General features: G+C 51.2%; 1 protein-coding gene across 4 annotated transcripts; it reads right to left on the bottom strand.

The window, feature by feature from the left end:
* Positions 1 to 638: 638 nt before the first annotated feature.
* Positions 639 to 18254, bottom strand: YPEL1 (yippee like 1). 4 transcript variants are annotated; one of them, XR_009534569.1, is made up of 6 exons: positions 18169 to 18254; positions 5987 to 6269; positions 4627 to 4670; positions 4140 to 4248; positions 2944 to 3433; positions 639 to 1344 (listed from the first exon to the last, which is right to left on the bottom strand). XR_009534569.1 is itself a non-coding variant. In XM_060119780.1 (5 exons), the coding sequence occupies exons 2-5, from the start codon at positions 6191 to 6193 to the stop codon at positions 3344 to 3346; spliced, it is 450 nt and encodes a 149-aa protein (XP_059975763.1). In that variant the 5' UTR covers positions 6194 to 6269; positions 18169 to 18254; the 3' UTR covers positions 639 to 3343. The 4 variants fall into 4 exon arrangements, 2 of the variants coding, with proteins under 2 accessions (XP_059975763.1, XP_059975764.1); XR_009534570.1 differs by having other exon boundaries at positions 3209 to 3433; XM_060119780.1 differs by having other exon boundaries at positions 639 to 3433.
* Between the last annotated feature and the right edge of the window lie 3198 nt (positions 18255 to 21452).

Below are 21452 nucleotides of genomic sequence, written 5' to 3'. Positions count from 1 at the left end.
CTCCCTCTGCGAGGCCAAGAGGGTCATCGCTGCCCTTCCCTACTCTCAGCACTTGTGTCCTCGGGTCAGCAAGGCCACCACCCCCTTGGGCTCTGGTCCCATTTCTCTCCTTTCCTGCCTCACCCGAAACCTCACGTCAGTGAGTGCCAACAGCTCTTACCTCTAGAAGGTACTGTGGCTCTTTCCGCGTCTCTGCTTCTGAGCCCTGGTCCTGTCTCACCTGCCTCCTCCGAGCCTCGTGTGCAGGTCCCCACGGATGGCGGCGCCTTCCCTGTGCACGGACTCGCTGTGCAGCCTGTCCTCCGAGGCTCCTGCCCATGACCGTCAGCTGGGACCTGGACTCTACGGTGACCTTCCCACTCCCCCGAGGCCTTGGGCCAGGCTGCTGTCCCTCATGTCTTCCCAGCCCTCTCACCACTGAGGGGCTTACACGCCCGTGCTGTCTCCTGGAGCTGGGGTCACGGGGAGGAGGTGGCCGGGCCTGGTGACGGCCAGCCTAAGTGCCCTTGTGGGCCACGTGGGGACGCTTGCCTAGGGCTCCTGGACCCCCGGATTGGGGGCTCCGCCCTCGGCAGCTCCTTGGCTACCCCGTCAGGCTGCGAGACCCGTGATGCTGCTAACTAGGAGACATTGGATGCTGGAAGCTTTATTTTTAAACCTCACACAGACAGAGGACGGAGAGCCAGACGTGGGGCCAGAGGAAGCCTGTGCACGTGAGTTTGGCAGTCCTGCTTGAGGGGCAAACCTTCGGGCTGGCCTGGGCTTCTGTCCATCCGTCTGTCCGGCAGCCATGCCCAACTGCCCTGAGGGAAGGCCAGCCACCCTGGGCTGCAGCCCCGCGGCACCACCCACAGCGGAGGACAGGCCTGCCCAGAGCCTTTGACAAATGAGGGTTTACATTTCTGTAGGTCGTTTTGAGCTTAAATTGTAGTTTTCTAGACATTAAAAACATTCAGATTTTGTTAATTCCCTGGTGAGGTTATCAGGTAAATTAAAGGACTTTTTAAACAATTCCCATTTCTCATCCCTCCTAATATCTCACAGATGCCATCAAGAATAAGCGTTAAGGTATAAAAATACTGTATATGTACTGTGCAGAAGACATTACATAGTTTAACTTAAATGCATTTATATTCCTGGCATCACCTCCCACTCTTCGAAAGGAAAAAAATATCTTAAATAAATAAAAGTCACAGGGTGATATTTACTGTTTAGGAATTTAAAAGGGTGGCGCATCCCAGCACTTGACCAGCACATCTGGTTGTGGTCTTGTGAGTGTCCGTCCTCGAAGCTGCTCACGGTCAGTTCATTTGGTTTCAAAAGGAGCTCGGATTTTGCAGAAGACTAACAAGAAAAGTGTTAAGAGTCTTTGTTGGTGTCAGCTACAAAAACACAAAAGTCGTCATGGACCACTGGTAAAACACTTCGATGCCACCACAGAGACGGCACAAAACCAAAGTGCTCAGAGCCAGAGGAGCAGTAACTGTGCCCAGAACATACAAAAGCTCTAAATGTCAGTTGAGTGTATAGGATACAGAGGAATTTTAGGAGGTTCCTCAGTGTCAGGAAGCATCTTTTGGAGAAGCAGCTGGGCCACAGGCTGAAGCTTGGGGAGGAGGCCCGGCTGAGGAGCCGCTGGCTCAGGTGGGGTCTCAGGGATTCGTACTCACGTCTCAGGGAAGGTGCTGGCCGGGCCTTCACGGGGCACTGAGGACCAGGCCCGGGGCCCAGCTTGGGAGGCAGCAGAGTGCCTGCAGTGGAGGCCTGTGCCGTGCCAAGCACTTCCCTTGGCAACTTGAGATGCATTCAGGCCCACTGGGCACCCTCGTGGACGACCCAGCACCCAGGGCAGGCAGGGCACTCCCCACGATCCAGGCTGCAGGTCCAGGCAGAGACGGTGTCAAAGGGAAGCCCAGGTGAGTGGCTGGGGTCAGGGGAGGGCCACCCACCAACTGGCAGCCAGTCCCTCTCTGTCCCCAGCCAGCTCGCGCTTGTGGCCATAGGACTAACCTCGTCTGAAGGAGTTTGGGAGCCGGCCTGTGCCCTCCTCTCTTCCCCCCTCCCTCAGCCCTCTCTCTGACCCTCGGTACTGGGGTCCCGGGAGTCTCATGCCCCGGTGACCACACTGAAGGCCCCCAGACGCCCAGTGGCAGGCTGGGCCCACTGGCCAGAGCCAGGTAGAACACTGAAAATGAAAACTGCTGTGGGAATGCCTTTTGGCCTCCATTCTCTGCAAAGTGGCCAAAACCCGTGGGTGGTGCACCCACTCCCTGCATAGGCATGGTGAGTCAGAACTTGAACCTGTGGCAGAAACGCAGGACTCGGGAGGCTGGCTGCTGGGCCCTGCCTGGGTCGGCCCACAGGACAGAACCAGGAGGCACGGGGACCTGCTGAGCAAACCAAACATCTTCACTGCAAAGTTTAAACCTGTCTTCCGACTAACCTTTTCCAAAAAAATTTTAAAACTATCTGGCAAATGTTAAATTTGGAAGCTTAGCCCACTCTGGCCTCTTTCAAATATGCAAAAAATAATTCTTTTTCTTCAAGTGCATCAGAGTAGAAAAGGAAACCCGATTCCCCTTGGTCCAGCGCATTCCACTCTTAACTCCATGGACCAGCCGCCCAGCGCCTGACCTGGAGCCCCTGTGGGCCTGCGCCTGCACACTGGCCCAAGACCGTCTCTGCTAACGACTCGTTCACTCACCTGTGAGATAAGGAAGCTATTGGCTTAAATAAACAACATGTTCCATTAGACACATTTCTCTATACAGCTTATCTAAAATGTTATCACTGGTGGCCTCTGTTTTTGAACAAGGCTAAAAAACACCCTTGGTGCATAGATTCATAGATTTCTGAGAGATTCCTAAGTAAGCACTGCCCTCACAGCTCGTCTGCAAGAAGAATAACCAACGTGTTCTGCGAATCAGGGAGAAGTTACCGTACCTTCTCTCCAAACAAGAGGGGAAGCTGGCTCTCCGAAGAGACCTCCCTGTGGGCTTTGGGGCTTCAGTCTGGTTTTCTATCAAACACGAAAGAGCACAGCCAAACTATCTTAACGGCATTGGTTAAAGAAGGTGTTAACTGGATGGATAAGTCACCAGTTGGTTAGGTCTTTTCTCTACATCTTGAGAAATTAGAAAAAGGTCATTGAAACTTTTCAGAAATAACCGTGTTATTGAAGAAGACACAGATCGGAGGGACGCCTTACCAGGGGGTTGGCCTGGAGAGGCCTCCTGTGAGGCTCAAGTTCAAGAAACACTGCCATCAGATGTGCCTATGTTTCCATTACTTTTACCGTCTCTTTCACAAAATCGTATTCAAAAGAGAACAGGAAGTTTTCACTTTACTCCCAACCATTGTCTTTGATCATGTGAGCAAGCTCAATGATAAATTTTCCTTCCTTATATTTCTGACTGCTCTCAAAGGCGTGTTCCTTGAAAAGAGAGAGACAAGGTTTCAGGACAGAATCGGTTTTGTTTTTCAACTTCATTTTACACTTTGCAAAGAAAATAACTGCAGTATCACGTCTCCCCAGATGCCCCTTGTGCCGTGTGGTCCAGGGCGGGGGAGGGGTGGCTAGCTGGGTGACCAGCCCTCAGGAGCAGGGCAGGTCTGGCCTGGACTCGCAGAGTGATGGTGAAACTTGTCGGGAACTACTGATTCAAGTTTGTTACTGAGCACCGACCACGTGCAGGGCAGTTTGGGAAGGGAAGCCAAGCAAAGGCCTCCTTCCGGGACTCCAGGTACAGGGGAGTGAAGTCCTCAGGGTAACAGATAGTGGAGAGGGGAAGGCCCTTCTCGGGGGCGAGGGATGCAATGGCTCAGACACAGCCCCCCCCCGCCGCCCCGTGCTGGAGTCTGGGGGCGGGTGGTGTGTGGGACAGGACCAGGGCACAGGGCCCAGGCAGGTCCTGGGGGTGGGGCCCCAAGGGGTCTGCTGTGAGCACAACTGCAGGGTCATGTCCAGTCCCCCACCTCCCACCTGGCTGGTGACCATCCCTCCCTCCCCCAGTCCATGGACTCTCAAAGATGCAGTTTTAAAATGTGTTCCTTGACTGGCAGCACCTAACCCACTTCCTGGCATGTTTTGTTTCCACTGGGAACGTGTTCTTTATTACAGCAGACCCGCGGTCACTCACGTATTTCCACCCGAGTGTGGTCTTGCAGTTCTCACAGTAGATGTCTGCCACGGCATGCAGGCCGGTGAGAAGGACCCGCTCCTCCGCAGGGCCGCAGCCCACGTTCACCCTGTGGGGAGGAGGCGCTGGGACCCTCATGGGGCCCCGGGCCCACAGTTCCGCCCCCACCAGCTGTTCCCAGGACACAGGGTATCCTTCCTGACTCCCCTCCTGTCCCTGCCTACCCCTACCTTTGATGAGAAGGAACAACTTCTTGCCTCCCCCGAGAATCCAGGATGGGACAGGCTGTGGGGAGGGGCCCACAGTCCTGCTGTCTCGGTGGGAATCAAGATCTACCCCAGTGGGAAACAAACCACACCCAGCCTGGGAAAAAAGCATCTGCTTTCCCGAGCCCTCGATGGCAGCGAGCACTGGCAGGCTCTCAGCAGCAGCACGCGGGGCCTGGTGGCAGACACGGCACGGGCGAGGCCACGGCGGCGATACTCACACTGAGTTGAAGAGGTAGGCTCGTCCCTGACTCCCCTGAAAGGACTGCAGAGAAGAAAGAGGGGTTAGAGGCTTTGTCGTGGTCAGATGGAAGTGACGCCATTCATCACGAGCTGGGACGAGAGGCCACGTCGGGGCGGCTCCACCCAGAGGGCCTCTGTGCTTGATTATTTTAAAGAACAGCTTACTACTGGCTTTGGGGTCCTTTGAAAGAAGTACCTCAAATTCCTTTTGGACACTAACAACCCACTCCCCCTACCGTGTGGCCAGAGCAGTGCCTGAGCTACACGGCCGATCTGGAGGCCCCGGAGCAGCTCTAACTCCGAAGCTGGTGCTGAGGGGCTGCCCTTCCACTGAAGCTTCTGGACGCACAGAGGGGCCACAGAAGCAGTGATGGCACAGACACCACCTTATCTGACGGCTTTCCCTTAAGAGGATGGACCCAGGACTTCCCTGGTGGTCCAGTGGTTAGGACTGTGCACTTCCACTACATGGGGCACAGGTTCCATCCCTGGTCAGGGAACTAAGATCCTGCAAGCCGCACGTGTGTCCCCCCCAGAAAAAGGACCCTGTCACTTCCTTACCACAAGTACAGAGATGTTCTTCTAGCTGCCTGAAACAAGAGGCCTAAGCATGGATTCCAGAAACTTCTTGATGACTTTGTTTTCAAAGGAGCAGAAGGCTTCTGCCCAGGGAGGCAGACTTAGAGGACGGGTGGGGATCGTGACCCACAGCGCGGGGAGGGAGGACAGTCACTGTCTCCCGAGGGATTGTTTTAAATGTTCCCAAGTGGTTGGTTATAAACAGGACAAACTGCTAGTCAAGAGTTCAAGGCAATGACGCGGGTCCTGCCCTCTTCGCCCCCAGGGGGCTGCTCGTGGCCCCCACAGCGCCGCGGCCCTGGCTGAGCTTCCTTCCCAGGCTCTTTCCTGAACGATCCAATTTCCCCCAAGGCAGCCTCTTCTCTTCTTAACCATTCTGAGTTTTAAAACTTTCTTAATTCCCTTATTATGAAACTATTTCCACAGATTTTCCAGGCTTCCTTCTTTGTACTGTCCATGTCCTCTGGCTTTACATGAATTTAACTGCTCTTGACAAGTCACTAACTCATCTTACTGTGGGATCTTCAGAGGCCTGTGGCCTGGCCCCCAAAACCCACCACTTGGCAAAGACCGCGGCCGAGGCCACGACGTAGCTGCCCTCACTCACACACACAATTTCCCTCAGTGCTGTCCACAGGGCTCCAGACATTCTGGGCCCAACAAACCCAGAAGGCCATGGGGTGGTGCAGTATTTGTCTACACTTAGGCTCAGTGATCATGGCTGAGGGCAGCCTGCCAAGTTCTTGACCAGACACTTGCCTTGGAGATCAGCTCATCGTGATTGGCCAGGTGGGCCCGGCAATGGACACAACTGTACGTTCGGTGGCAGTTTGGCAGATATGCTTGAAAAGTTTTGGACCTTGTCATCTTCACCATCTCTGCTGGGCACTCCTGGCTCAGCTCAGGGCTGGCACGGGAGGCGCTGAAGTTCTGCTGGGCTCTCTGACAGAAGAAACACTGGAACATGCACGCAAGAGCCGTTGTTGTTCGGAGGGTGTGTGGCTCTGTCCACACAGCTGGGGTGAAAGAAAAACGCCACAACCTGTCAACAAGTCAACACAGAGCAGAGGGTCACAGAGAGAATGAAACACAAAAAGTATGTTTAGGAAGCCTGTTGTAAAGAAGGGAAGGGCAGGCCTAGACGTTAAAGATCTAATACTTCAATAGTAATATGAGTACATAAAAACACTAATAGCTAATCATGGCTTAGCCATTCTAAATTTAGTTGGAAGTGGCAGGTGAACTACTTTTACACATAAATAATTTGAGAAAACTTTTGCCCAAATACATCTTATATCGTGTGGCTTCAGAAAACGTGAAAGAAACAGCAGCCAACACGACTCCCATCTGAGTGAGGCCAGCAGCACTGCATACATCTCGTCCCAAACAATGGAACTGGTGACTCAAAGCACCATGACATTTATGAATACGTGTGTGATGGATCCAGTATTAATCTCTGAGAAATTACGTATCAGTCCAGAAGTAAACCCTCACATATATAGTCAAGTGATTTTCAACAAGGGTGTCACAACCATTCAATGTGGAAAGAACAGTCTTTTCAACAAATGGGGCAGGAAAACAAGATATTGACATGTGAGAGAATGAAGCTGGACCCCTGCCTCACACCATATACAAAAATGCACTCAAAATGGATCAAGGAACTAAATGTAAAAACAAACTATAAGACCCTTAGAAGAAAATGTAGGGAACAATCTTCATGATGTTGGATTTGGCAGTGACTTCTTGGATCTGACAGCAAAAGCACAGATGTGTGTGGATTTCCAGAAGGTAAAGTGAGAGAAAAATGGGGCAGAGGCACTACGTGAGGAGATGAGGAGGCGATTCCAGAACTGAAGAAAGACACCAATCCACAGACAAGTCCAACAATCCCAAGCAAGATAAATAAAAAAGCCACACCTGATCACATAATAGTGAAACTGCAGAACACCAAAGAAAAAAGAAAAAAAGTCTTAGAAGCATCCAGAAGGGAAGGGAAAATTACCTTTCAACAGCAACTTCCCAAGTAAAACAGTGGAACCCAGAGGGCAGTAGGGGAAGGTACCTGTAAAGTCCTGAAAGATAATAACTGCTATCTCAGAATTCTACATGCAGTGAAAATATCTTTCAAGAACTCAGGAAATGGGGGCTTCCCTGGTGGTGCAGTGGTTAAGAATCTGCCTGCCAATGCAGGGGACACGGGTTCGAGCCCTGGTCCGGGAAGATCCCACATGCAGCAGAGTAACTAGGCCCCTGCGCCACAACTACTGAGCCTGCGGTCTAGAGCCCACGAGCCACAACTACTGAAGCCAGCATGCCTAGAGTCCGTGCTCCGCAACAAGAGAAGCCACCTCAGTGAGAAGCCCACACACTGGAATGAAGAGCAGCAGCCCCTGCTTGATGCAACTAGAGAAAGCCTGCGTGCAGCAATGAAGACCCAACACAGCCATAAATAAATAAACAAACAAACAAATAAATAAAAAGAATTCAGGAAATGACATTTGCAGACAACTAAAAAGTTTGACTTCTGCAAAATATCTCTAAAGGAAGGATATGATTCAGACAGAAAAACAAAACAAAAAACCCCACTAAAGTCTAAACTTCAGACTCTAAAAGAAGGCTTCAATGGTGAGTAAAGAAAATGGTCAATGTGCAGGTGGGCAGAGCAGCAGCGTCTCACAGAACTTTGAAGAGATCCGCTCATGATATGTGAGCAGGAGAAGCCAGGGCGAAGGCGCAGACCAACGACTCCCAGAGTCTGGGTTCTGTGTCCAAACAAGAAGACCCACATGTGGATTAAATGTAGATCCTGGTACATTAAGGATAAATGTTGTAATTTCTGATGAAACTTCTGTAAGAACAAAGAGCAGGTGTATAACTTCCAAACCTGTAAAGGGAGGTGAGGAAGGGAGGAAAAACACCATGGGAAGAACAGGAAGCACAACGACAGAAGGAAGACTTAAACCCAAATATTTCAATGCATATATTAAATGTAAATGAACTAAATGTTAGAGTTGAAGGTTTCAACTAGACAGAAAACAAACTTTATCTAGATGCTACTTATGAGACACACACCTTAAACAAGGACGCAGAAAGGATAAAAAGATATGGCTAGAACCTGGGTGGTGGCAACACAGACCTATGAATCATAATTATTTGCTAACAGTATATTTGTTTTATGGATATCTTGTATGTATGTGATTCACACTAAGAAGTTAAAATAGAAAAATGCAAACCAAAACTACCATGAGATATCACCTCACACCTGTCAGAATGGCTATCATCAAAAGGAACACAAATAACAAATGTTGGTGAGGATGTGGAGAAAAGGGAGCCCTCCTACACTGTTGGTGGGAATGTAAATTGGTGCAGCCACTACTGTGAACAGTATGAAGGTTCCTTAAAAACTAAAAACAGAGCTACCATATGATCCAGCAATCCCACTCCTGGGCAAATATCCAAAGAAAACCATACTCTGAAAAGATACATGCACCTCAATGTTCATTGCAGCACTATTTACAATAGACAAGATACAGAAGCAACCTAAGTGTCCATCAACAGATAAATGGATAAAGAAGATGTGGTATATTTCTACAATGGAATATTACTCAGCCATAAAAAGAATGAAATAATGCCACTTGCAGCAACATGGACTGACTTAGAGATGATCATACTAAGTGAAGTTAATCAGACAGAGAAAGATAAATATTATATGATACCACTTACAGGTACAATCTAAAAATTGATACAAATGAACTAATTTACAAAACAGAAACAGACTCACAGACTTAGAAAACAAACTTATGGTTCCCAAAGGGGAAAGGTAGGGCAGGGGGTTGGTGGGGAGGGATAAATTAGGAGCTTGGGATTAATTTACACACACTACTATATATAAATAGATAACCAACAAGGACCTGCTGTATAGCGCAGAGAACTATACTAAATATTCTGTAATCTTTCCCATATAGGGAAAAATATCTGAAAAAGAATGAGTATATGTGTATATGTATAGCTGAATCACTTTGCTGTATACTTGAAACTAACACAACATTGTAGATCAACTATATTTCAATAAAAATTAACAAAAAAAAAGAAGTTAAAGTAGCAAAAGGATAGAAAAAGATATTTAAATAATAAAGTAAAGGGACTTCCCTGGTGGTACAGTGGGTAAGACTCCGCACTCCCAATGCAGGGGGCCCGGGTTCGATCCCTGGTCAGGGAACTAGATCCCGCATGCCGCAACTAAGAAGTCCTCATGCCGCAACAAAGACCTAGCGCAGCCAAAATAAATAATAAAAACAAATATTGAAAAATAATAAAGTAAAAACTATATTAAATATATTCATATTTTGCTTACATAGTACCATTTTTAAATTTTTAAAAATTAATTATTTTTGGCTGCATTGGGTCTCTGTTGCTGCGCACAGGTTTTCTCTAGTTGCCATGAGCAGCGGCTACTCTTCGTTGTGGTGCGCGGGCTTCTCACTGCAGTGGCTTCTCTTGTTGCAGAGCACGGGCTCTAGGTGTACAGGCTTCAGTAGTTGTGGCACGCGGGCTTCAGTAGCTGTGGCGTACGGGCTTAGTTGCTCCGGGGTATGTGGGATCTTCCTGGACCAGGGATCGAACCCATGTCCCCTGCATTGGCAGGCAGATTCTTAACCACTATGCCACCAGGGAAGTCCCTACATGGTTTAACATTTAATGGAAAAACTTTATGAGATAAAACAGCAGGGAGATAAACAGCAAGCGTAAATCTTGTTACCTAATAACACAGTCTCAAAATATGTAAGTCAAAAACTGGAAAAACCTTAAGAGATAAATTTATAATCAAAATAGGACTAGTAATTGTAGTATATAAATAGTTTACACAGTAATTTATATATTTATAGTATATTTAGTAAATATAAATACATAGTATATATTTGTATAAAATATAGTATATATTTTACTGCATCTTTCACTAACTGGTAGAACAACACAAATGAGGGCAGATATACAGGATTTGCACATTGTGATGAAGAAACTGGAATTAAAATACATGTAGAAAACTGTATCTAAGAACCACAGACTCATTTACTGCACACATACATTTACAAAAGTTGACCACACAGCACATCTCAACAAATTCAAGGACTGAAACCACAGTATATTCTCTGATGACCACAATACAATTAAATTAGAAATCAATAATAAAGTATAACTAGAGGGCTTCCCTGGTGGCGCAGTGGTTGAGAGTCCGCCTGCCGATGCAGGGGACACGGGTTCATGCCCCGGTCCGGGAAGATCCCACACGCCGTGGAGCGGCTGGGCCCGTGAGCCATGGCTGCTGAGCCTGCGCGTCCGGAGCCTGTGCCCCGCAATGGGAGAGGCCACAACAGTGAGAGGCCCGCGTACCGCAAAAAAAAAAAAAAAAAAGTATAAGTAGAAAAATCCTCGGGCTTCCCTGGTGGCGTAGTGGTTGAGAGTCTGCCTGCCGATGCAGGGGATACGGGTTCATGGCCCAGTCCGGGAAGATCCCACATGCCATGGAGCGGCTAGGCCCGTGAGCCATGGCTGCTGAGCCTGTGCGTCCAGAGCCTGTGCTCCGCAACGGGAGAGGCCACAACAGTGAGAGGCCCGCGTACCGCAAAAAAAAAAAAAAAAAAAAAAAAAAAAAAAAGAAAGAAAAATCCTCATATGTTTATAATTTAGGAAATGTACTTCTATATACCCATGTGTCTAAGAATAATGGAAATTAGAAAATATTTTGAACAGTAACAAAATAGGTACTTACCAGAACTTAAAGGGAAATGTAGACTCTTATTAGAAAATAAGCAGGTAGAATTAATGAGCTAAACACCTATCTTTAAGAAGTTTGAGAAGTAACAGGAAAACAACCCCCAAAAAATATAAGGAGGGAAAAAAGTAGGAAAAAAATATTGAAACAGAAAAGGAAAACTTGGATCCACCAGGGGGGATCGACAAGGCAAATGTGTGTTCTCGGAAAAGACTAATGACCTCTGACAGCAGAGCCAGCCATCAGAAATGGCTTCTGGGGGCAAGACTCATGGGGAAGAGGTGCTGCGGTCAATTTAAGTCAATATATTGGAAAATGTAAACCACACAGATAAATTCCTGGAAAACATTAAGTTAAAAATATGATTCAAGAAGAAACAGAAAACCTGAATAATCCTATAAACATTAAGGAAATCAAATCACTGGTAAAAAGTCTCCTCCCCCAAGATGCACACATATCAATGCAAATCAAACACACCTACAGGCAAGGAGGAGCTTCCCTGGAGAGCTCCACCATACTTCAAGGAAGAATTCATTCCAATCCAACACAAACTCTTTCAGGAAAGAGAAAGGGGAAGCACTCTCCAACCATCTGATGTAGCTTAAACTGACACAAAACCTGGGTCAGGGCAGTACAAGAATGGAATTCAGGGGAGTTCCCTGGTGACCTAGTGGTTAGGATTCTGGGCTTTCACTGCTGTGGCCCGGGTTCAACCCCTGGTCAGGGAACAGATCCTGAAAGACCCGCGGTGCAGGGGAAAAAAAAAAAAAAGGGAATTCACTGTAAGTTTCTTCAAAGAAACCAAGATGCAAACATCCTAAGTATTATGACCAAACAGGGTCTAGCAGTATTTTAAAGGATGGTACAATATAATTAAGGTGATTTTATCACAGGAATGCAAGATCATTTAATATCAGAAAAATTTACCACCAATTGTTCTGTTTATCTCAATAGATGCAAAAAAAAAGCATTCAACAAAAATTTAACATCCATTCACAATTTAAAAAACTTTCCACACAAACTAAGATTGTAAGAGAACTTCCTTACCTTTTATGAGGCATCTACCAAACAAATAAAAAAATCCCAAAACCACTCACAGCAAACATCATGCTTAATGGTAAAACTTAGAAAACATTATCTTTGACATCAGGAATAAACCAGGATGCTCTCTACACCGCCACTTCCATTCAAAGGTACCAGAAGTCCCAGCCAGCTGGTAAATCAAGAAAAGGCTTATAAGGGAAAACATACACTCATACAACAGTGTAACAATAAAGTATCTAAGAGCACATCAAAGACCGGAAACACCTTTACAGAGAACATTAGAAAACTCTGAGGGGTATAATAAAAACCTAAAGCAATGGAGAGCTAAATCATGACCAGGACTGGAAGATACTGTAAATATATGAATCGTCCCCAAAGTAATTGTTAAATGCAATTCAAATCACAATCCAGGAGGGTGTATGTGTGTGTACAAATGAGCCAGGGAGTCAGCGAGACAAAGAGAGAGCTTTGAGTCTAGAACTTATCTTACAAGTGTCTGCAGGGGAGGGAAAGTTTTCCTTGACCCTCTTAGGGTCCCTGGCTGGGTCTGAAAATGAAACTAACAGAGTAACAGGAACAGGAAGCTTTTATACCTTTTAGACAAGGAATCAATAAGTTTGTGAAGAACTGACGAGGCTGGAGAGGTTTGGGCTGGGGTGGTCCATGGTGAAGGAGTAACTAGGAAGACAAGACAAGGTTTGTTTATACAGATTTCTCAGCCCCAATTCCCTGCCTTCCCTCTTCCTGGTGCAGGGAGGGGGCCCTCTCAAAGGGGAGTTTCATGGCGGGGTTCAAGGAAGAAGGTCACTCTGACCACCCCGCTTCTGCTGTTTTCTCAAACTCCTTCAAGCTTAAGATACTCAGGAAGCCTAGGTGCCACACGTTGGGGTGGTGTGTCCTGAACTCCATCACGTCAGAGGCCAGAAGCAGCCAGAGGGAAGCTCGTGCTGCGGCGGAGTCGGCCTGGGAGCGGTCATTTCAGGGTCATTCAGACTCACCAAGGCTGGGGTATCCCGGCTCAGGACAGAAAAACCAGCCTTAGCAAGGATGGAAAGCGCTTGTTCTGACTGCAGTGCTGACTGAACACATGTTGTCTGTTTCAGTATCTTCACCTGAGTTTTTCTCTTTGTATTTAAAGGACCTTTAAATGAATAAACTCTCCTAACCCTGGTGGTTCAGGCCTTCAGAGTCCTGGGCCCCGTTAGTGGCAGAAGCACAGCTCCCAGTGACCTGAACAGAGACTAAAGAAACGGCCTTCACTTAACCCATCCTTTAGACAAATGACACCACTCTGACTCATAATTAGAAAGCAGGACACCCCTCGTTTCTAAATCGGAGTGGCCTCTGATGGGGCGACTCTATTTAAAGGGGCAACTTAGGACGTCCCCGGCAGTCCAGAGGTTAGGACTCCGTCCCCCACTGCAGGGGGCCCAGGTTTAGTCCCTGGTTGGGGAACTAAGATCCCGCAAATAAAGTGGCAACTTGCCAGGCGTTTCTGTTTCTTTGAATTTCTCCATGACGTGAATGCCCCCCACATGCTGGTGGCCTACCTGAACGCCCCTTCCCTCGCAGCAGCCCCACTCTTGGGCTCCTGTCACCTTTGTGGAGCCCGGTCCATCCTCAGCACCCACAGTCACCCTTCAAAGGCTGGGTGTGCCTCCCACCCTGGCATCCTGCCATCTGTGTCCTGCCGTCCGCCCCTGTCACCGCCCTCCCGGGGGTCCTAGCGGAGCAGCGGCCCAACCTGACTGGATCTCAGTCACAGAGAAGCATGTCGTGATTTAACTAGGTTTCAGGCTGGATATCCCCGAGGCAGGGAAATCCTGGCCAAGTGCTCCAGCCACCAGTACACAGACAGGCTCTTCCAACCACACCTGCTGACAAGTCAGGACCCACCTTAGTACCTGAGGTGAAATGCATCACGTGCCTCACTTCTACTGCAGCCACTGTGTCCCCTGAGTTTGGGGAGCAGCCACTACCCCACGAAGATGTTAGTGTGAGGTAAGTTCTTAGGCCAAAAACAACATTCTGGATTCCAGAAGTTTCCCTCCTAAAATAAGCATGGATATTTATTTTAAGAGAGCGTAAATCAGGCCCATGTCCATATGGTGCTGTTACCACGCTTCCAAAGACAAACCCTGAGAACCAGCACCCAAGCAAGCAGCTGACACTCCCAGGAGGGCGTGGGCTCCCGGCCCTTCTCGTCCTGTGTGGGTTCACTTGTCCTCCCAGCCCTGCCTCACCCACCTGGCTGTGGGGAGGGACGGAGGCACAGGTGGGCAGGGAAGCGGGTCTCCCTGGGGCTGGTGCACAAGCTCCGGCGCTGGCAACAGCAGGGAAGAACACAGCTCAGAAGGCCGAGGTGATTCCCACGCGCCCGCCCCATCCAGCAAGGAGAGAGCCGCCCATCCAGCACCATCACGAGGTGCCCAAGAGCCTTGTGGCCCAGGCTGCTGCTGGTCTATGAGAATCCCATGAATTAACAGCAGCCCTAAGACACGAGTGGTCTGATTAGTCCCACCGTGCGGAGAGGGAAACGGACACCCCGAGAGCTAGTAAGCAATCTGTGCAGCTGGATTCAAAGCTGAGAATCTACACCCTGGACCCCCGTAAACACGTGTCTATAGACATGTGAGCAGGTGTGAACATCACAAACGGATGCAAACCAAAGGCGCACTGTACCTGTCTTACAACCTAGTAGGCTGGCAAAGATTTTTAAAAGTTGACAACCCCACTGGCGAAGACACCTGGGACATCCCTGCCATCTGGCAGCACCCAATGGCGCTCCCAGGCGCAGGCCCCAGGCCCAGGGTCCATCCCCAGCATTTCCCCCCAGGCTGCTTGGCCCCTTTGCAAAGTAACCCGGAAAAGGCTGTTACAACATTGCCTGTAATAACTAGAGATTAGAAACCATCTCCCGTCTCACCAAGAGGGACTGGCCAAACGCACTGTTCGACTTATCAGAACTGTTTCTAAGGTGGGGCCTCAGCCACTTCTTTCTCATCATCTACTTTTTTGTAACTTTTGATTTTGATACCAAGTGTAGGTACTGATCACAAACACACACACACAGCACATGGGCCCACAGGCGGTAGGGGGCCTGGAAGGTGTCCATCAAAGAACAACAGCACGTGTACAATTTGCTTCGGGCAGTACCAGCTTCCCTTCGCACACATGGACCTCCTACTTAAATTACAGGCTGAAAAGCTTTTTTCCACATCTCTGGAACCGCAGCCTTCCTGGACCGCTGGCCGCTGGGAGGGGCGAGAAGACTCCTTCAGTTCTCCCGGCCGCCTCCTGTGCCCTCAGATGAAGCCCCCTCTGCCCTCATGCCCCACCAGCTGCCCCCACGTCCCCCCGTAACCAGCCCCCTCGTCCCCCCAGCGTGGCCTGCCTCCACCTCCTCCCACCAGACTGCTGAGGAGGGCGCTGGCACTGAGCCTTTCTTTTCTAAGAACCTGTGATACATTCTTTTTAATTTCTCCCACTAACTAAGTTTCCCAGCCGTGGCCCTGGGATGCCTCCTAGCAGAGGTTGCCTTTTTCCTCGCTAAGAAGGGAAGATGCAGGCATGATAGAGGGAGTGCTGCCCTGTCTTCAGCTGGAAGTGGGAGGAAAGAGCCTGGGAATCTTATGCCATTTTATTAACCACATGCTAATTGAAACATAATCAAGCATCCCTGTGTTGGGGAACGGAAGGGAAAAAACAGAGAGGCAAAGAGAAGCCAGAATGGGGCCGGTGCTGGGGGTTTGGGGGCCATATGGCTGCGGGAGCCAGGCTGCTGAGGGGGCTCGACCCAACCAAGCCACATACACAGAGCCTGTGGGGCCTCAAGCCGAGCTGGTACCCAATCTGTAAAATGGGGGTGAATCGTGAGTCCCATGGAGGACCCAAGAATCACACCAGGTGTCAGGTTGCTGTTGCTGTTGCAGTGGCCGAGGGTTGGCAAGCTGTCTCAACGCCTCACAAACCCCACGGGGAACCCTGGTGCTGGTTCTCAGGCTTCCTAGGTGTGGACTATGTGGCTTGGCTCCATCACCGGCGACAGGCTTTCAGCAGTGCCGGTGCCACTATCACAGGAATGATTTCGCCGGCAGCTGACTGGACCTCATTCTCTCGACTTCTTTCCTGAATCCAACTCACACTGCCCTCCCTGGACCTTCAGCCTCCAGTGACCTGGCGGTTCAGAACTTTCTCCATCCTCCCCTCACTCAACTCTCTGCTCACAATTCCCACTCCCTGCAGGTTTTGCTGATTAGCAGATCTAACTACTTTCTAAAAAGTTAAAAGCAAATGACTTGCGAATAAAGTGTCAGAGATGAGAAGGTTTTAAAGCAGCGGACTTCTACTGCTTCTTCATATTCGAATCTATGTTCCACTCATCAGCCTACCAAGGAGAAAAAGACTCTGCATGGAAAGTCCCTGCCCTCTGTACCCGCCACCCCCGCCCCTTGAGAGGATCCTGGCGGAACCTGGTGAAGGCAGGTAGGGGTCAAAGGCTCTCAACATAAAGAGCTTTATACATTTTAGTGGTTCAAAAACGGAAAAAGTAATGTCTGGAGTTTAGTCAAAGGCATATACCTCTATCAGTTTTTAATTTTGGCAAACTGTACCATGGCAACATGGGATGGTAACACCGGGGACACGGAGTGCGGGGCACGTTGGGACTGTCTGTACTATCCTTGAACTTTTGTGAAAATCTAAAGTTTCTAAAATAAAGAAGTTGATTTAAAAGCAGAAAGATGGGGACTTCCCTGGTGCTGCAGGGGTTAAGAATCCACCTGCCAATGCAGGGGACACGGGTTTGAGCCCTGGTCCGGGAAGATCCCACATGCCACGGAGCAACTAAGCCCGTGCGCCACAACTACTGAGCCTGCGCTCTAGAGCCCAAGAGCCACAACTACTGAGCCCGTGTGCCACAAATTCTGAAGCCTGAACACCTAGACCGTGCTCCGCAACAAGCCACTGCGAGAAGACCGCACACCGCAACAAAGAGTAGCCCCCACTCTCCACAGCTAGAGAAAGCCCGCGCGCAGCAACAAAGACCCAATGCAGCCAAAAATAAATAAAATAAATTTATTTAAAAAAATCAGAAAGACGATTAATCAGATTGGTGATTAAGATTTCAGTTACTTTTTTAAAGTGCTCACTACAGGCCAAGCCTTGTGCTACAGCTGTGCTAAGATGGGGTCCCCCTGGTCCTGGCTGAGGGGCTCCCACATGCAGAAGACACTCTAGTCTGAGGGGAGTTAGCTCCCCTCAGACCAGATCCCACAGCGAGGGTCGGGGGAACCCGGGCAGGATCGCAACACTCAACACCAGAATTAAGCACAGCTGCCGCGGAGGGGCAGGGGCTCAACCAACGTGTGTTCCATCTCTTGGAGCAGAGCGGAGGCCGCAGCAGGCACAGGTGCAGGGAGAGCAGCAGCTTGCTCAGGGACGCACCTGAAGGCCATCCCCGGAGGAAGGAGGCCTGGGTAGGAGTTCAGGAGAGTGAGGGTTATGGGTGGAAAGAATAACATTCTTAGCAAAGGAAACAACAGGTTGAGGTGTGTATATTTCATATAGAAGAAAAATGCAACTGCACAGAAAAAGCTTGGGGTGGGGACGCCAACGTCGTCCACACCGTGGTCCATCTAAGACGGAACTGCAGCCCTTTCCCACGCAGAACTCGGCACGTAACCTGGACTCCGGGCGATTCCCGTTTGAGGCCGGCCCCGCCCGGGTGAGGAGGCTCAGGCTCCTGCAGGCTCTGCGCCCGTGAAGCTCAGTCGGTGCCACAAGTGGGGAACGAATGCGGGGCGAGGCATTTCGGCCTCGCCCTTCACGTGGGCAACTTGAAACGCCCCCCTTCCGTGAACACGCTGGGAGGCCCCTTTTGTCCTCATTTCCCTCCCCAGGCGCGACCTTTCTTTTAGGGGAAAAGCCTGTTACCGTCAGGCGGGCGGCTCCTCCCGAGCCTCCTCCAGGGCGGGTTGGGGAGGGGCGAGAGGAGGGAGAACCGGGGAAACGCTCCTGACCCGGCGTCGCGGTCCGCGCCGAACCCAGGTGGTCCCGCCGCAGCGCGCCCCCCCGCCCCACGGCCGACACCGCCCGGTGCGCCCGCCGGGCCCACCCTACTCACCGCCGCCCGCCGGTCCGCGCCCCAGCCTGCAGCGCCCATCGGCCCGGCCTCGCTCAGCGCGGGCGCGGCTCTCCGGCGGCCCCGGCGCGGCCCGGGACGCGCTGCGGCCGTTGGCTCTCCGGCTGCGCGCGAGGCATGCCCGACGCCGCCGTCCCCGGGCCGCCTGCCCTTTGTTTTGAAGCCGCTGCCCCGCCGCGCCGCCGTTAACGGCCTGGGAGCGCGGCGCCAACCAATCAGAGCGCGGCCCTGCCCCCGGACACGGCACGCGCCCCGCCCCTCGCCCCGCCCCGACGGCGCGCCCCCGCCCCGCGCGCCCCCGCCCACAGCTCGGCCGGCTCGCCCTCGGCTGGGCAGGGCAGGGCGCACGTGCCGCGGGGGGGAGCGCAGCGCTCCCATTGGCCGGCCTGCCGAGCGCGGCCTCGGAGCCCGCCAGTGAGGGTCGAGGGGAGCGGGGGCGGGGCCGCGCGGGGCAGGGTTGGGGCGGGGCTAGGGCGGGGCGGGCTCAAAAGAGGAGCGCGGCGCGCAGGCGCGGGTTACCGTGAGCTGAGATCTCGGCCAGCTGGGTCTGCGGCGGTCGGAACCACGAGTCCGGGAAGCTGGCGGTCTCCCGCTCTTCCCGGCACACGTGGGTCGGCCGAGGCCACGCCGGCTCACAGCCCCGGGGGCTAGGGGAGGGGGCGCGGGCCGGGCTTCCTGGCCGGACCCCTCGACGACCCCGTCCCGAGGGCGGGTCCGCCGCGTCGCCACCCCGCCCCCCTCCCGGCCGCTCAGGGCTGCTGGACCTGAGCGCCTTGGATGCACACGTGGCCCGTGGGGAAGCCCCGGACAGCCCGCCCCGCCCCGCGTCCGCACTCCACCCCCAGGCCTCCCCTGTGTTCATTGTGTGGGTGCCCCGGCCTTTCTCCCTAGATTGATGTTTAAATCCCAGCATCAGCATCAGCCCACACCGTTTGGGTCACAGCGTAGATACCCTCTCTATACATGGTAGCGCCCTTGATCTTGTTTCCTTCCTGCGATGCAATGTGTCCGCACAGCTCTCGGTGCCTCTGGGTGAGTCCCATCTGCTGTTGGAGCGCGGCCGTTCTCCCAGCCACGTCCCCAGCTCCCACGTTCCACAGAGCCCGCTGCTAAGTGACTTGACGGTTCTTGAACCTTTTCATGAACTGTTGAGCCTTTCAGGTCTCCTTCCATTTCCAACTGGGTTTCTTTTTTCTTGTGAATTTTCAAGATTCCTTTGATTGTCTAAAATATTAAGCTTTGGTTGTTTTTGCTATTGCAAATATTTTTTCTCAGCCAGTCCTCTGCTGAAAAAAAAATCCTAATTTTGATGTGAGCCAAAGTTTTATAATTTTGTATCTTGCTTTTTTTCTGTTACTGCAGGTTTTTTAACAGATATTTTTCCTGGCTGCTCACTATTCACCTAAATATCTAGCTATGAGTGGTAGTTGGGCACTTCGATTAGTTTTGCACTATTTCTTCAGACCCCTTAATTCTTTGAGAAATTTAGCACCAGATTCGCTGTTGTTCTTTGCATTTCCTGGCTTCCTTCTTGTAGACACAGCTTTCCCTTAGAATGAAAGTGAGTGCAGCCACAGTGCCCTGGCCTGTCAGCTCACTGGCCCTTTCCTGCAAGGATCTTGCCCTTTGTGTCACCCCAGACACGAACCCCCTCGCTGGCCACTGACCAGTGCCTTTCAAATGTTTTTAACTATGACCACAGTAAAATTTACATTTTATGGGTACAGTTTCTGTTTCGAATGATGAAAAATAGGGGGGATGGTTGCACAAGAATGTGCATGCACTTAACACCACTGCATTGCAAACTTAAGAATGGTTAAAATGGCAAATGTTATGTTGTTGTGCTTTACTATAGTAAAAAATAGTACAAAACACATTCTACATTATGATCCAGCACCCACATGTATAGGACAAGTTTCATGATCTAATCTGCATCCTTGTGCAAGGCCCTAATATTTTCTATACTCTCCTGCTTTATTTTACTTAACCACAGCCTGCATATGACTCCCTACACAATTTCACAAGCCCTCCATCAGCCACAGCCATCAGGCTGCCACCCACTGCCTGGTCACCACCCTCCATACCCTCAGTTATGGGCAGCCCGCTCTGGGACACCACTCTGTTCCTTGGCCCCCTCCTGCTGGCGTCCCCACCACAGCCACCGTCACCATACTCAGGGCCACACTCACTGTCCCCTCCCCCACCTACCCACTCTCATGTCTCACCTCCTGCCTCGGCCCCCTTCTCACACCACATACTTTCTGGGCAGACACCATCCCGGGTGGATGAGACTCTGCATGGCTTGGGGAGACTGGGTTCTGGGGCAGTGCCCTCCTCCTGGCTACCCTACACCTGCCACACCTCTTGTGTCTGCCTAAGCCCCCTTCCTGGATGGCGCTCCTCCCTCCTTCTGCTCCTCCCCCTCTGCTGTGTCTGCTCCCAGCCGTCTCCCTGCCCACCTGCCACCACCAGTCCATGTGGTCCACCAGTGCACACACCCTTTCTCCTGCATCCTCGGTCCCCTCTTCCCTGGGTGGTCCCAGCAGATTTTGGGACCTGCTGTCATCTCCACACCCCCATCCGCTGTCACCATGCTTCCCCGCAACCCTGCAGAGCCAGCCCGGCTCCTCCTATTCTGGGATTCCCATCCCACTCTCCCCATCAAACCTCGGGTCTGATCCTAGCCACATCTGACAGGACAGTCCGAGCAGCATTTCACTCAGCTGGTCACCTTCTTTAACCGCTTTCTCACTCTGGTCCCGGGCTCTGCTCTCTCCTCCTCTCTGGTCCCGCGTCACCGGCTCTCCCACCCTCCTGAGGCTGGGGCCCTGACAGCTCCCAGCACAGACAACTCCCTTGAGCCCTGCACTCCAGGCTCACGTCCAGCTGCTGACTGCATCCCCCTCGGAGGTCCGTGAGACCTCAAGCTCTGCACACTCTCCATCAAGCTGCCTTCTTTCTCACTTCGGCAGAAGGCGCTGCCCCCTCCCAGCACCGGCCAGAACCCCCAGCCCCTCACCTCCTCTCTCCCCATCACACCCCGCAGCCGCCCCTGCGCCCAGGGCCACACCACACTCCTCTCGTCTAGATCCTTGCCCCAGCCCACGTGGCCCTGAGCTGCAGGCTTTGCCTCCTTAACTGTGTTCTCTGTGGACAGATGCTTTTAAAACAACAACCAGATCTGCCACCTCTGAAAGCTCCCAGGAGCTTTCTGCTTCCCACAGACTAAAAGCCAGAGTCCCTCCAATGCCCCACGTGGTATGGTT

The sequence above is a fragment of the Mesoplodon densirostris genome, chromosome 15 (genome assembly GCF_025265405.1).
Source record: "Mesoplodon densirostris isolate mMesDen1 chromosome 15, mMesDen1 primary haplotype, whole genome shotgun sequence".
NCBI lineage: Eukaryota > Metazoa > Chordata > Mammalia > Artiodactyla > Ziphiidae > Mesoplodon > Mesoplodon densirostris.
The sequence above is the reverse complement of the archived record's forward strand: the minus strand, read 5'-3'. Positions and strand labels throughout refer to the sequence as shown.

Excerpts from the sequence above, each read along its gene's own strand:
- YPEL1 (XM_060119780.1), bottom strand. The coding sequence starts at position 6,193 with ATGTTCCAGTGTTTCTTCTGTCAGAGAGCCCAGCAGAACTTCAGCGCC. Across the intron at positions 4,249-4,626 it reads GCCTACCTCTTCAACTCAGT|GGTGAACGTGGGCTGCGGCC; the intron begins GTGAGTATCGCC and ends TCCTCCCCACAG. Across the intron at positions 3,434-4,139 it reads CCACACTCGGGTGGAAATAC|GAACACGCCTTTGAGAGCAG; the intron begins GTGAGTGACCGC and ends TCTCTTTTCAAG.